Here is a 16,237-nt window from a genome sequence, read left to right as displayed (position 1 = left end):
TTTACAGTACAATACTGCCACCCACAATCAAAATTATTTCATTACATCAAGCAGTTTATATTACAATTCACCAATCCATGCTCCACAAAACTTGAAACATGTATCCATCAATTGAATCGTTCATTTATAGGCATTTACTAATGCTTATCCACAAAGACAACAACATCTAGCTTTTAACCGACAACATCATAATTATCATTTGACATGAGTAGTTGGCACCAATGGTGAAAATTTTGTGTCGATCGGATAAGCGGTTGCAGAGAAAGTGAGCATGAATGGACGGACAACCAGAAAACATAATGCCTCCGGCGACTTTGTCAGCAGAGGCATAAAAATTATGATAGAATTGCTAATGACTCTCTGATGGTTGTTGATGGTTTCGGCAAAGTGTCAGCTGGAAAATTGGAATTTTTTTTTCCTAAAGTAGGTGTTTATTATATATGGCGGTGTAATGTTTGGCGAAGCAGGATGTTTGTGTTGGTCGACATTATAATTTTGTTGTTCGACTTTGAGCTGTGGAAAAATTGAAAAAGTTCATGAAATTTGTGTTTTCTTCTGGACATTCAACTATCTCGCATTCAGGAGCAATTTCTAACAGCATCTGGTTATAAGACAATTTTGGATTTATGAGTGGTTTCTCGAGAGCGGGATTTTCGTGAACATTGTTGGACTGATTATATAGGTGTTAATGCGGAGCAAAGAAAAAATAAAGTCCACATTTACTTCACTGTGTACAGTACAGTGCCAGTGTATTCTTGCATCGCTTGTGTTTTACCTTTGAAATAAACTCTGGTTTGGACGAGTCCCGACTAATGGTTGGACATCAATCGATTAAATGACGGGTTCTGTGACAGGCTGGACAAGCCTGGTGTTCGATGGGATGTGATTTGAGCAGGAATTTGGAGTAAGATTCTTGATTAGAGTGCAAGTAATTCATGCAAGATTGTTAACATGTATGCCGTAAATACAACATGATTTATTTGGTCTCATCGCAGACAAGTCGTCCAGGCTTTCTGCGCACCTTATGCTTATATTTCGCTTTTATCCCTTTTGTGAAACCGGCACCAGTGGATGTTTCAATTGCAGCCTTCACCGCAGGCCACCATCTTCATGTCATCTCCCATTTCGACCTGTGATTTCGTCTCCTTTTTGAGAGAACAATTGACCCTTTTGGTCACAACTTAGGAAGGACATCTGCTATAGAGAGGGTTCAGTGCAGGGCTACTAGATTGATTCTGGGTCTAGTTAGACTCAGTTATGAGCAGCTGCTGAAGGAGACAGGGCTTAAAGATACACTACAAAGGAGGTGGTTACGAGGTGATATGATAGAAATGTTTAAGAAAATGAAGGGTATCGATAAAATAAGTGAAGAAGAATTATTAAGTAGAATAGACAGCGATATGACAAGGGGCCATAACCCGAGAGTAAAGGAGAGGAGAGTGAAGACAGTCGTGAAATCGGGGACCAGCCTTCACTCAGAGAGTAGTTAATGCATGAAGTGGTCTCCCTGAAAAGGCGGTGGCAGCAGAAACAGCAGATAAGTTCAAATTGGAATTGGATAGGTACCTGGAAGAGTTGGGGATAGAGGGGTATTGGGATGTTGGCATTCATTTTAGGAAGCTTGAGCATTGATGGGTGATTGTACACATGTGTGTGGAGTGTTGTGTATGGAGGTCTCGTGAAAGGGATGTTGTGTCATTGATGTTGCGTGTTTTTGACCCAAGAACCATCTTTGCTCATGCCCTTCCCATGGAATGAAAAAAAGATAACAGAAAAAATTAAACAAAAAAAGTACCAAAAAAACATTTTATATATATATATAAAACACAAAAAATGCATTTTCCTTTTTTTTGATCTGGTGTTCATAAATTGGTGTGGTGTTAAAATAGCGCAGGCATGATGGGCGGAATGGCCTCCTGCGCGTAATTTTCTCATGTAATCCAATGCTCTTATTTGCAGGTTATTCTGTTTCCTCTCCTCTATACAATTTTGAAATGCGCTGCAGCTCAACGTTTATATTCTAAATCACTAATTCATTGCATGTATTATGAATTTCCATTTTGACAATGTGTGCAAATTAACATGGTACCACACTTGCACAGTTACCTCTCCCTTTAAGCCTAAAGCTTCATACAGTTAATGATTTATCCAGATCCGGATTCTCACTTGATTCGTGCAGTTAAAATTTGAATACCTCACTGTTGTTCATTCATAACTTTACAACTTTAATTTTTCGATAATATTGCTGTCATCATCAGCCTCGTCCCAGTTGCCTGATCGGAATGCCAACGGACCAAGTCAAAGTGGTCACGCCGGCCAACTGAGTGTTGTAATCCGAACGGGGTTATGGGCATGTTTGCCATGATTTCTTGCTCAAGCATAAAGCCTGAGCCAGTTCGGAGACATGCTTATCATGGCCATGCACCAGAATACCCAAAGTGGCAATTAGAGCAGTGCTTTCCCGGATGCAGGCATGGTCTTGTACTGGGCACTAATCGCCCAAACCCAATTTGTCCTTTAACGGATGCTTATAACTCATATTATAATGATCAGGGCATCTCAAAAATGCAGAGACCAGTTGGATTTGTAATGTGTAAAAACGAAAAAGAAGGGTGGGAAGACAAAAATAACCAAAACAATCTGGACAATAATAAAACCCAATCAAGCCCCTGAATAAACAAGCGATCAGTAGATATTTAACTACCTAGGCACTTAATGGGCCCCGTTCACCCATACAGGAGTAAACACCAGATTAAATTGACAAGACAACTACCAGGGCTGAGACCGGCAGGAAACAGTGAGTCTCACATGTCGATACGGCCTTGCGGCAAACGGAGCTGGCATGAGGAGGGAGGTGGTGTTGCTTGTGGTCGGGCATGTTAGGAGGCTTTAGCCCAATGCATGACGTGCCATAGAGAAAATCCTTGAAGTTTGCATGCAGACTTCCCAGCGAAGTCTCCCTACATCTCCTTTGCAGTGGTTTTCACCACCCCTTTTTTATAGTTTCTGCCCCCACTACAGCCATGATGCCTTTAGCCCCGAGGTCGGCAACCTGCGGCCCGCGGGCCAAATGCGGCCCACGAGCTCCTCCCGTGCGGCCCGTGGCGCCTTGTCCGGATTTCCATTAGGTGCGGCCCGCGAAACATTTTTTCTGAACCGACGGCAAATTTAACATATGTGATCATATGATTCTTCAACATATATCACAGTCTCTGTACGTCACAATAAATTATTTTCGCTGTAGTCCACTTAACTTGGTCTTAAATATTTTTTCGTTGTTGTTTCAGATGGCTGAAGGTCTTAAGGTTCAATTTACAATTACATTTTGTTATCATTGATTTTAGGTGTGTTTGTTATTTTTTCAGGTTGGGAGGGGGGTGCCGCCCGCGAGGTGGCCCGAACGTGGCCCAGTGGCCCGCGGCCTGGTTTAGGTTGCCGACGCCTGCTTTAGCCCCACGCCACTTGGCCGCCATTGGTTCAGGGGCAGGGCTTCCCCCGTGACCTTTCACCAACTTTGATTGTGTACTTTCTGTCCTGATGGCAACGTTTTCCCATGAAAACTAGCGCCGATGGTCGTTCGGACCATTTCAAAGAATATAAATGACAGATTACACAGGGATAAACACACACACACACACACACACACACACACACACACACACACACACACACACACACACACACACATGGGGTGGGAAGACGACAGCTTTTTGTACATACAAGAACACATATGCATATATCACAATTAGAATCGCTCACGCTCGTTCGAAACAGGCACTAAGGGAAATGACTCTCGCTATACGATGCAAAGTTACCAAAGCACTCAAGCAAGCACTCCAATTGAACGGAGTCATTGGCACCACTCAACAATATGGCAGTCTCCACGTAAACAATGTTATCATGGTGGGATTCGAGCTATTGCATCGATGGCAAGTGACCTGCATTTCAAGAGTTTGGCCAGTTTTGTTTCTGAAAAACTGAAAACCGTTACAGTGTGGTCAAAACCTGTTTTAGATGGAAAGGATGATCAATTTTAAAATTGCAATGTTTTGCTTCCATTCCAGTCGCAAGGATTGATGCACAGACTGGTGGACCTGTGGCGACCTGGAGCCGATATACAAGGTGCCATCGTTCTTGCTGATTGGCTGTGACGTCTCGAGCTCTCCTTCACCAAAGGCCACGTCACCACCCTCCACAATTTTCGATTCCCACCAACCCGTTGTTTTATCAACAACAACTTGCCATGTATGTAAATGCTGTCCGGGCCGTCGTTTTCAGTTTTACTCAATCCTCTTGTGACAACTTACCCAAACTAACTTATTGTGTTAGCAGCGGCTGCAGAGTATGAGGAAGAGGGAAAGAAAGATAAACAAGAGCGAGAATTGCTTTGCAATACATGTCCGCCACTGCTCCCAATGAAAGTTCGGAAGACAAAAATTTGTTTGCGTTTAACGCACGCTCGAGCCAATGCAGAACTAAAATGAAGAAGATGAACATCTCTGACCCACTGTGTTTCGTTTATTTATAGGCCTTGCCTATTTCATATTAAAAAATAACCCGATGTACATACACGAAGCAAAACATGCGTATGGCTTATGTGCATCTATAACACAGCGTGGTTATATACCTGTGATCATTGCAATCCCACTGGGCTATGGACTAACACCCAGGCTGAAGGCCTGTCGATCTGTGCTGCTTCATGTTATGGCAGCGCATTATTATATTGGGGTGGAGCCAGGCCAACTGTCCAGCCTATGGGTGTAAAGCAGTGGGGTGTAGTCATGAGGGCAGCTGAACACTGACTCGTGCATAATATGTGATGTTTTATTATAGTAGGGTCAATATGCTGACTAACCCTAAAAAAAAATTGCAAGAAAACGTTTTATGGTGTTTTTCAGTAGTTTGGCCCAGAGAACAACATATCAAAAGTTGGCCAAAATTGGACCATCAGAAAGGGTGTAAATATGAAGTCAATAAAGATGGCCACCATTAGAGCAAAATACCTAATATCTATGCATACCTTTGAAATAAACAGTTCTCAACCACTTTAAATGTGACAATTAACGATAAAACTTATTCCCTTATAAGTACCGAAACATGTGAGGTTGCTGGGAGTGTCCCAAAGTCGCATCATGACGTCATTCATTGTGTCATGACGTCATGAAAGACGTCATGATGTAATTTTATGTGATTTCATGGTAACTTCCAAATTTATGAAAACATGTTCACAAAAATTGTTTCTATCCTGTTTGATGAGCAGATGACATCATAAATTCAATGATGATGTCAGAACCAAGATCGTGATGCCACAACCATACCTTTTACTAAGGCGCAGTCTTGTACACACAAAACCAACAGCCATGGAGACCAATGTGTTCAATTTCTTTGAAATAATACGTGGGTAGTTGGTACCAAGGAAGTCATTCCAGTTGGGACACCCATTACTGCTTTAGCCAAAAAAGTCAGCATATTCGTCCTCGTGGGTGTATGGTTCATATTTTCACAGTTGTCATCTTGGCAAGGTCCACAAGCCCCTGTGCACTCAAGTCCGTACTTCTTACAACTACATCTAAGTGTGTAGCATCCAGCCGAGCAGTTGCAGTGAATCATTTTTAGCAGAATATCAGGAGCAGGGTTGTTGTCCATCATTACTGGTGTGAGTTTGTTCCCATGAATGTCCCAGCCCCATTTTGTAATGTCCATGTTATCACTCCGGTCCATCCATATCATTACTTGAAGATAAGTTCGTCTTGAGTGCTGTTTTGTAGCTGAAGTTGTGGGGGGCAATCTCTCTGGCGTTACGAATGTCTTTGCTGTCGCCACTTTTTTTCCAGAGGTAACTGTATCGCAATGATGCTGGAGAGTCAGATGTTTTCCCATTAAACAATGACACCATTGCCTTGCAGCCAGCACTTTCTACAGCATCTTGATCCATATTTGGAGCACAGAAAATCTTTGAACAGGAATGCAAGACCATCACCTTTGATGAGTTTTTGGAACACTGATTTTTTCCCAACCCCAAAGATTCTAGAAGTAGTATCGCATCCAGTAAAGGCATGGGCAAACAACACATCATTACAAACATCATCTCCGAGTAACTGCTTCAAAACCTTTATATTGTAGACATTTGGTTTCCCTTTGTCTGACCGAAAGTAAAGTTCTTTACTATCCATTTTCCCATGATAGAGAAGCAATATTAGAAGATCTGTATCTTCTCCGATAAGCCTAGTTGATTTGAAAGTGGACATAGTGACAGCTGCTTTCACTATATCCACATCTGCATCCCCCTCTGCCTGGACAACATGGCAGCCTTTTTACTTCAGGCATGCTGATATCATATCAATAAGTGACTTTTTGTTATTTTCATTGGAAAGGAAATCATCCTTCTTCCCCACAAATTTAGTTGTCTCTATAATGTTGACAGCATTTCTCACAGTTGTTGGTTTCTGTCGCTGGTGGGTGTTGTCGTTTGTGCTTGGTCCCTCATATCCATCGAATACCACAGTGGCTTTTCCATACAGTTCCATTGTAAAAGATTCATAATCATCGGCAATTGAACTTTGACCCTTTTCACCTTTTCTTTTGACCTTTTGACCGTTTGACCCTTTCTGATGGTCCGATTTCGGCCAACTTTTGATATGTTGTTCTCTGGACCAGGTACTACAGAAAAATATGATAAAACGTTTTCTTGCAATTTTTTTGAGGTTTGGCTGTTTATTTCATATTTTGATCCTGCTGCAAGTTTAAAAAGGGCATAACTCTGAAAAATTGATGAAATGTCCTGAAACTCGAACTTGTTCTGGAACTTATCATAATAAAACCATGTACCAAGTTTCGGTTATAGATGTTAAAATGTATGGGGAAAAAGTCTGAAAAACCACAGGTGGGGCAGACAGACAGAAAGCAAACCTGCAGTCCCCTCCAGTGAGGAATGGGACTAATAAATAGGAGAGTCAGAAGGAGGAGCCACATGCCAAGTTTATCTATGGACTATACCATTGTGCATTTTGGGGAGGGGGGTGGGTTGCATGTTTGTAGATCTTGAAGAATTATGATGAAAAGTAGAGTAAAAATTTAAGTATGAAAAGCACGTTTTAATAATATTATGAGTATGCATGACAGGGGTATGCCTGAACATTTCATTGGTTCCAGTGTCATTTTGAATCAAACTACGGCGGCCATTTTGCTTACATCATGAAGCACCCTCTTAATCGCCTGTTCCATTTGCCAAGGACTGGACGATATGGAATGACTGGCTTGGAAAGCAATAGCAAGCTCCTTGCTAATGGAACACACTCCATGCACGTCTGTTCCACCACGGCTAATGCACCGGAGTTTGTGGTACAAGGTCAAGTGCAGCCACACAGCAGCAGAATTGACAAATAATGCTCAGATTGAAATGGAGAACTTTTAAAAATGGCCTCGTGTAGCACGTCAGGAGTGCTGGGATAGTTGCCAACAATGCATATAATTGCCAACAGTGACAGAAGAAAAAGTGGGAGGATGGAAAGCATCTGTCATGAATTCCATCGAAACGTCAACCAAACAACAAAAATTAAAAATAGCTTGGATTCTCTCTTATTTTAGTTTTTGATATACATTTTCATCCGATGTATGTTAAAATTCCTCTTTTTGGACAATCCAAGCAAGCGAATTTTATTTAGGTGGGCCAAAGTAACATGACACGTAGCAACGAGCATGAAGATTTCGCCACGTGTGAATTTCGACTATTTTCCCACGTCAAATATGGAGACTTGTTGTCATTATTCCGAGAGGTAAGTAAACATATTACATATCAATATGATCAGGAAAAGTTGCTGCACACATTTCTGTTTGAGATGGCTGTTTAATTCATATGATAGTTGAGACCGAGCTTGTGCAACTATGGGATACATTTGAACTGTCACTTTTGTGCGATTTTGTGATTCCGTCACGATTTCTGTTGTTATTTTTTTCTAGTTTCGTGATATTCAAGGCAGGCTAATCAAATACTAAATAACCAATAGTACATTTGCATGCTTTATCGCCGGAAATTCAGACTTTTGTCATTTTAGCCCCATTCACGGCTGGCGAGTGTGAAGGAATCACGAAAATGTGATGCTTTTGCAAACTCTGTACTGCTTTGGGATATATATATATATATATATATATATATATATATATATATATATATATATATATATATATATATATATATATATATATATATATATATATATATATGACAAAGAATACACAGAGGAAACTTTCTAGCAATAGAAACAATGCAATGTGGTAGTACAGATAGGATGCTGGGGAGTTGAGCTGAGCATTGAGATGTGTCACACATATACTAACCCCTTATTGCGCTGCTGGCACAAATATCACTGCACATCAATTGTGGACGTTGGACCTTTCGGCCTGATCACGCCAGCTGACCATGAAACCCTAACCTTACCTCCCGAGTTGCAGAATGCCACACCAGGTTAGTGACTCCATTACATTGTGCAACAGTCACACTGCCATCCATCGGTAAAGCATGTTACTTAATTTTGTACCTTCCTGGCTGTCGGCACAGGTCAGGTATGGGAGCATGTGCCAGAACAGCGCGTTACTGAATCCACTTTCTGCCGGTACTCCTGGGGCCTCCGTCTGGCCATCCCCCAGGCAGATGCCAGGCCCATCCCCATCTCCTTGAGATGATGGTCAACCTGCTGCAACCACGAGGCATGTGGTCGGCCCACTGGCCTCCTCCACTCATGAGACTCCCTCGCTGAAAGAATCTGGTGAGCAGGATCAGCATCAGGAAAACGAGCCACATGTCCATACAGCCACAACTGACGCTCACGAACTATGCAGGTAACAAATCTCATCCGAGTCTCTCTCAGCAACCGCATTGTTGGACACAAAATCCGACCAGCGATAGCCAAGGATTCTCCGAAGAGACTTGGTATCAAAGGAATTAAGTCTCCATCTCAGTTCCTTGTTAGTTCCTTCAGTTCCTCAGTTCCAGTCTCCATCTCACACTTTACAGAGATCAACATAGGCTGCCAGCAGCCCCTGCCGAAACTCTCGCCTGCGTTCGGTGAGGACACGAAGAGCAAGGATATGGTCAATCGTTGACTTCATTGGTGTAAAGCCTGACTGCTCTGGACACTGGTGCTCAAGCAGATGGTGGCGAACCCTATCAAGAATTATCCGAGCAAAGACCTTGCCCAGCACTGAGAGCAGCGTCACCCCTCGGTAGTTGTTGCAGTCTTGGCGATCACCCTTCCCTTTGCAGAGAGGAACAACAAGGCCCCTCTTCCAATCAGTTGGGATGATGCCTGTGTTTCAGGCAGAGCACAAAACTGCATGCAAGTGCAGCATTTCCACCAGCCTTGAGAAGTTCAGCATGGATGCCACAGATCCCTGGTGCTTTGCCCCATTTCAACCGGTTCACCGCAGCCCGTGTTTCCACAAGCGAAGGTGGACCACAGTTGATTCGAGGGTCAGCAACAGGGATTGTAACACCCTTGACGTCCAACTCGACAGCTGGGGGATCAGTCTCGTACAACCGCTCAAAGTAACCGGCTCAGCGGGCCTTCACTTCAGACTCCTCTGTCAAGAGCCTACCACTCTCTGCTCTAACTGCAGTGCTCCGAGGGATGGGCTTGGATGAACGCAATGCGCGAATTCCCCTGTAAGCGGGACGAGAATCACCTGTCCACATGTGATGCTCTACCCCCTCACAGATTCCTCGCACATCGGCCTCCTTGTCCACCCTCAGTGCACGTACAGTTTTACGCCTCAGCTCCCTGAACAGCTCAGCTCTGCCATTCAGCCTGGCCCTGCGACTCTGGTCAATGGGATCCAGTGTCCCTTGAGAGAAAAAAATTCTTCTTTCCCCTGCGGTGAGTTCCAAGACATCCACCGGCAACATCAAGGACGGTGGTCTTGAAGGCACTCCACATCTCTTCAGGACCACCCAAAGCACCCAGACCCCCCAAGTGTCCACTCAGCCTGTTCGCAAACTCCTCAGCGACTCTCTCATCCCTGAGCTTGCCAACATCCAGCCTAGGCTGGGATGGTACCATTCTCCAGGATTTAAGGTGCAGCTTTAGAGTTGCTACAACAAGCCTGTGGTCAGTATTGAGGAACTGAGCACTCCGGTAGACCCTGCAGTTCTGGATCATCCTCCAACGACCGTAAATGAGGACATGGTCAATCTCCTTTGTCACACCGCCAGCGATGAACTTGCGGGCGCTGAAACCATGAACCAGCCACCCTAAGTCCATGACTTCTTGCAAAGTCAAGGAACTTAGTGCTGTTCTGATTCATAGTCCCTGACCCATGGGGACCAACACACACCTCATAACCATCCCTATCAGTTCCAGTCGATGCATTGAAATCCCCCAAGACGAGAAGTGTATCTCGTCTGGGGCACTGATCAACCACAGACTCGAGCGTGGCATAGAATGCATCCTTCACGGTGAGATCACTCGCCTCAGTCGGAGCATAAACAGAGACCAGGGAAATGACACCTAAGGAGTGACGAATCCTTCATCTCATAATACGCTCGTTGACCGGTGTTACCTCAATTATCATTGGGGTCAGCTTATTGGACACAGCTACAGCAACTCCTTGAGTATGGTAACCATCAGAGCGACCAGACAAAGAGTAGGTGTAACCACCCACCATTATCTCGCCGCAATCCGGTCTCCGACCCTCAGAGAGAGCTGCAATCCCGATGTCCAAACGCTTGAGCTCAGATGATAACAGAGACCGGTGATCATCCTCTCTTAGGGATAGGACATTCCAGGCACCCACCCGAAGGGACCGCCTCAGGCTAACCCAAGGAGACCGCCGTCTGCTGGACGACACCTCAGCACCACTCCACCACACTCTCCCGCAATCTGACCCAGGGATGTTACCCCGTGGTTTCCCTCCTATCATCAAAGATTGGGGGTCCCGAAGGCTTTGCCCCAATCCCGTCATCCGGTGAGCTGCCCTGCGAAGGGAAGCTGCACATGAGGTACTCCCACGGAGTGGGTTTTCAGATTTTTTTGCGTTTTTGTGTTTTGCGGAATGAAGGGTTTTACGGTGGCCGGAGTGCAAATCCTGCCACCAACCCCCTAATAAAAAAGTAACCCAACCTTTATCTCGCCGCAATTAGAAAAGTCGGCACACCCAATTAGAAAATCTACTCATACCTATCGACTCTTGTTCATTTAAAACCTCTTACTCTTGAGTAAAAATGACGGTGTACTATTTCAGATCCGGGTTCTTCGAACAACAAAGTGGCTCCCAACACTGGCCCTCCCGTGCCACTTCTAAGCCGTCGACGAAGAATAAGAAGCTGAAGAAGGTGAGAAAGAAGAAGTCGTGTGTGACCAGACCACGGGGATGTGCTGAAATCGATAGGGACGACGAGAGCAATGTATGTGGTCTGTGTGACGGAAACTACTGGGACGACAACAACCAGGATTCAGAGTCCTGGATCCAATGTCCGCTTTGTTCCACATGGTTCCATGATGCATGTGCGGGGGTTTACGGAAGAGCGAGGATAATTTCATCTGTGACGAATGTGCAGAATAATTATGTACTAGTAGTTACGATCAGACGTCCCAGCTGTTTGAATGTCCCTTCATCACCATAAGAAGTCAGCCTGCCTTTAGGGTACTTGCTGCCATTTAGTTACTTGTTAACTCAGATTACCAGTTGCTTCGTTTTCATTCATTGTTCCTCTAACTAATAATTTAATTTGACAATGTTACCTTGTCCCCATTTGTGATGTTTAATAAAAGCTATTGAGCATTCTCACACGTTGTCTTTGATTAGTTATAAAATAATTAACCCCAATAAATTGCAGTCGTGATTCCATCACGTCAACTCTGTGATTCCGTCAAACTTTCCAATTAACCGGGGATTTCACAAAATTAGCCCCAATTAAAAGAGTGTATTGATTTGATCAGCAATACTGATGCCCAGAATAGCTTGAATATCACTGATCCTTTTATCTTTTGAACGAGAGCAAATATATCGTTATTTATGCTTAGTATCGGAAAATGTCATTTGTGTGCGTGATTCCGTCACAAAATTTAAGTCATTCCCCAAAATCGAACTACCGACGCTAGACTACTGGTTTGAACTTTATCGTGTGGATCATATTTGATGCTTTTTCATGCACACGATTTTACCTCCATTCTCTAATGGAAAACGGCAATAATCGAGGTGGATATGTCCATAAATGCATTAAATGAGTGATTCCGTCACGCTGGAATTCATGCTGTGGTGCGAGAGAGCGAAGCCACCGAGAAGAGCGTCTGGGATGGGATTGGAGGGTTTGGGAGGATCTGGGAGAAGGTGGGAGGGTGTAGGGTTTGGGAGGACGGGGTTCGGGGGATAGAGTTAAGGAGGGGGGAGGAGTGTCTTGGAGAAGGTAGGGGTGTTTGGAAGGAGGATGTGAGGGTCTGGAAGTAGTGACTCCTCCCCGGGTCAGGAAATTTTGGAATTGTAATCTTAAATTTGCACATACAGAAACACTTTTACGCAAAATTAAAGCATAATAATAATATTTTGCTGAATAATTATGCTTGGTGTTGGCTTAGTGGGTTACGGTGGCTCATGGCTTGTTTGAGATCCTGGGGTCCTGAGTATGAGCCCTGTTGGCTGCTGAATTAACACCAGGTGGGGTTGACTCAGCCTGTCATCCTTCCGAGGTCGGCGAAATGAGAACCAGTGTACTGGTATCGGGGCCCAGCATCAACGGCATCATCGCGCCCCAACAAAATGACAGCGACCCGGCAGCCAAGCTTCAATTTTGAAGAAGAAGATTAAGAAGAAGAAGAAGAAGAAGATTAAGCAGAAGAAGAAGAAGAAGAAGATTAAGAAGAAGAAGAAGATTAAGAAGAAAAGAAAGAAGAAGAAGAAAAGAAAGAAGAAGAAGAAAAGAAAGAAGAAGAAGAAAAGAAAGAAGAAGAAGAAGATGATGAAGATGAAGATGAAGATGAAGATGAAGATGAAGATGAAGATGAAGATGAAGATGAAGATGAAGATGAAGATGAAGATGAAGATGAAGATGAAGATGAAGATGAAGATGAAGATGAAGATGAAGATGAAGATGAAGATGAAGATGATGAAGAAGAAGATTAAGAAGAAGAAGAAGAAGATTAAGAAGAAGAAGAAGAAGATTAAGAAGAAGAAGAAGAAGAAGAAGAAGAAGAAGAAGCTTATGATTTTACACCTGAAGCCTGACAGAAACATGATCACAATATGGAAATCGATCAAAAACTTCGATAAGATATTTTGTGAACGCGGTAGTTTTCGCTATTGTTGGGCAACAAATTCGCCATCGGCTGTTCAAGTTTACAAAGAGCGGTGGACGACGACCGCCAAACGCTACGTCGTGGTGGCACCTGTGGGTTGCTGACCTGCACAACTCCGCCGAGTCGTCTTGTCTTGGTTCCCATTCCTGGAAGGAGAGAGATTCCCAGTTTTTAGAGTTATATGAAAAATTTTGTACACGACTTTAAACATTTTGTTAAACACAATATGAACGATCAATCTGCAGGGATTAATTATATGGGATTAATAGGAGACGTCAGGCTTAGTCTGTGATTACAATTCTTCATATTCTCATTGATGTTCAAATTACACTCAAAGTTTTTTTTTTCACGAAAAGCGCAAAAAGTCCCCCAAAAGGGTGTATAAAAGCGTTTCGTTAGCTCGGTTGGTTCTAATTTTTATCTGCCTTCTTTGCTTTCAACGTGCAGGACAATTTTGTGGAAACAATAATCATTTTCGGTAATCGTATCTCTTCCAAGTTCCCATCGAAATTTCCAAACATATCGTGGGAATTGAATCTTACATTTCCTCAGAGAAAATTTATTTCCTCCCTTCCTTCTCTCGTTTACCCGGAAGTGGTGCCCGCGGTGGTTGAAGCTTTGGGGTAACCCAAAAGTGTCGTGTTTTCGGTTTCTCAATCCGGATACCATGTTCCGTGCTTTGTACAGACGCCGTCGGTAAGTACCGGAAATTGTAACCACAGAGCCGTTATTAAGTGTCTTGTGAGACTGAAAAATGCGGAGAAATCGGTTGTTTTTTTTGAAACTCCATTCATCCTTGCTTTGCTCTCTTACCTGGAGGTGGAGGTCCACTCACGAACTCCGAGTGGGGCGATCGTTCAATAATAAATGGAGCTTTTAATGACCCGACACTGTGTATGTTTGGAGGCGGTGACGGTCCAAGGTCACATGACCTTTTGTCCCTCGACAATGTAGAGTCTACATGGTCTGATTGAAGTTTAATATTTATCTTTGCCCTTGGAATTCACGTCCAAGTTTATAAAGGCGTGTGTGTTTGTGTGTGTGTTTGTGTGTGTGTGTGTGTGGTTTGTGTGTATGTGTGTGTGTGTGTGTGTGGTTGTTTGTGTGTTTTTGTGTGTGTGTTTGTGTGTGTGTGTGTGTGTGTGTGGTTGTCTGTGTGTGTGGTTGTCTGTGTGTGTGGTTATCTGTGTGTGTGGTTGTCCGTGTCTGTGGTTGTTTGTGTGTGTGGTTGTCTGTGTGTTGTGTGTGTGTGTGTGTGTGTGTGTGTGTGTGTGTGTGTGTGTTTGTGTGTGTTTTGTGGTTGTGTGTGTGTGTGTGTGTGTGTGTGTGTGTGTGTGTGTGTGTGTGTGTGTGTGTGTGTGTGTGTGTGTGTGTGTGTGTGTGTGTGTGTGTGTGTGTGTGTGTGTGTGTGTGTGTGTGTGTGTGTGTGTGTGTGTGTGTGTGTGTGTGTGTGTGTGTGTGTGTGTGTAACCTGATACGAAATGGTTATTGACAGACAAAGATTGAGATGGATATATGGCTCATCACCAATGTTATGTGTTTGTGGCAGGTTGACAGTGTACAGTGGCAGATACACGCAGTTTTTGCCAGTGTTCTTCCATGCCAGACATCACAGGTGCCACTTGCGCCGCTTCTCGGCTCTTTCACGCCCTCGGATGCTTCTGCGCCAGTCAACCACATTCCAACCGGTCCGCACGTTCATCCTGGCACGTCTTGCAGCACGTCTCCTCCGTTTGCGCTATCTCGTCGTTGGCTCAGCTGTTGGTGGGGGATACACGGCCAAACAGGTGCTTATGAACTTGATTACCTTCTTGTCTCTTCTAGGTTTCATGTTGTTTAATATACACTGCCTATCATTTTCTTGGCTTGTTGATATAATCCTGTTCCCTTTCTTCTGCCTGTGCTGTGGTACATATTTTTGTTGCCTGTCGTTTTAAGGTGGTGACGGTTCAAGGTCACATGACCTTTTGCCTTTCTGCACGGTTTGTTTGAAGTTATTAGTCATTGCAAAAAAAAATCAAAAGTTCTCCTCTTGCGTTCTCCAGTTTCAATGCTTGGTGTTGGCTTAACGGCCAAGGTGGCTGGATTAAGATCTTAGGGTCTTGAGTTCAAGCCCCTGTCATGCCATTTATATAACACAAGGTAGATCCCTCCGAGGTCTGCAAAATGAGTACCAGCTTGCTGGGATGATTGGCCATTCGAGTCTCCTGCGTCAGAGTGGCGACCCATCCAGGATTGTGACCAGTAGCCCAGGCAATTGCTTCGGCAGCACTGATGCACTATACAGAGTATAGTCCCAATGGATGGATGGAGGAGGAGCTGCTGATATGATGTAGGAATGTGGAAAGGAGTGAGGAGAGTGAAACTGCAGCTGCTGTGTCATTTGTGAAAGGACTGGAGAAGCGCAAGACGGGGGCAAGCCATCGATTCCTTGTTCCGATGAGGCTGTACAATGATTCTGTTCCATGCTCTATCCAACCTACAGAAGATGTAATCTTGGACAATATGGCTGTCATTTCGACCTCTTCGTCTCCATAACTCCACCACTCGCCTCTCCACCTCCATGGACTCACTCGAGCCACATCACTACCCCCCCCCCCAATCCCCCTTCCCCCACCATCCCTATGTAAATGTGAGCAAATATCACGATACAAATATTTTTGTACCTATGTAACAATGTATCTATTATGCGTCTTATTTTATTGTTTTATTTAATATCTCATTTTATTTGTGTGTAAATATATATTGTACTTGCTTTGCTCTGTTATTTAGTACTACTCTTACTCATTAAATCGTGAAATTTGTGATTTATTAAGACTTTACATTGAGAGTATTGGAGTGCTGGAACGCATCTCCTGGAATTTCGTTTATACTTGTGGTAAATAGCTGATCAGTTTGTCGTGTTTTCCAGTCACGTAACCCCAACGTAAACTGATCATTACCAGTACCTG

The 16,237-nt window shown here is 43.8% G+C and overlaps 1 protein-coding gene across 4 annotated transcripts in view; it reads left to right on the top strand.

Annotated features, from left to right (window-relative positions):
* Positions 1-13,825: 13,825 nt before the first annotated feature.
* OPA1 (OPA1 mitochondrial dynamin like GTPase) overlaps positions 13,826-16,237 on the top strand; it is a 106,617-nt gene continuing 104,205 nt past the window's right edge. For all 4 annotated transcript variants that reach the window (XM_085899003.1, XM_085899001.1, XM_085899002.1 and 1 more), the window contains exons 1-2: positions 13,826-13,982; positions 14,836-15,073. In XM_085899003.1, the coding sequence (XP_085755129.1) occupies positions 13,954-13,982; positions 14,836-15,073 (267 nt within the window). In that variant the 5' untranslated portion in view covers positions 13,826-13,953. The remainder of the gene's footprint in view (positions 13,983-14,835; positions 15,074-16,237) is intronic.

This window comes from Eptatretus burgeri, chromosome 10 (assembly GCF_056783735.1).
Source record: "Eptatretus burgeri isolate ZD-2024b chromosome 10, Ebu_testis_v1, whole genome shotgun sequence".
In the NCBI taxonomy this organism is placed as follows: domain Eukaryota; kingdom Metazoa; phylum Chordata; class Myxini; order Myxiniformes; family Myxinidae; genus Eptatretus; species Eptatretus burgeri.
This window is presented reverse-complemented; position numbering and strand designations above follow the sequence as displayed.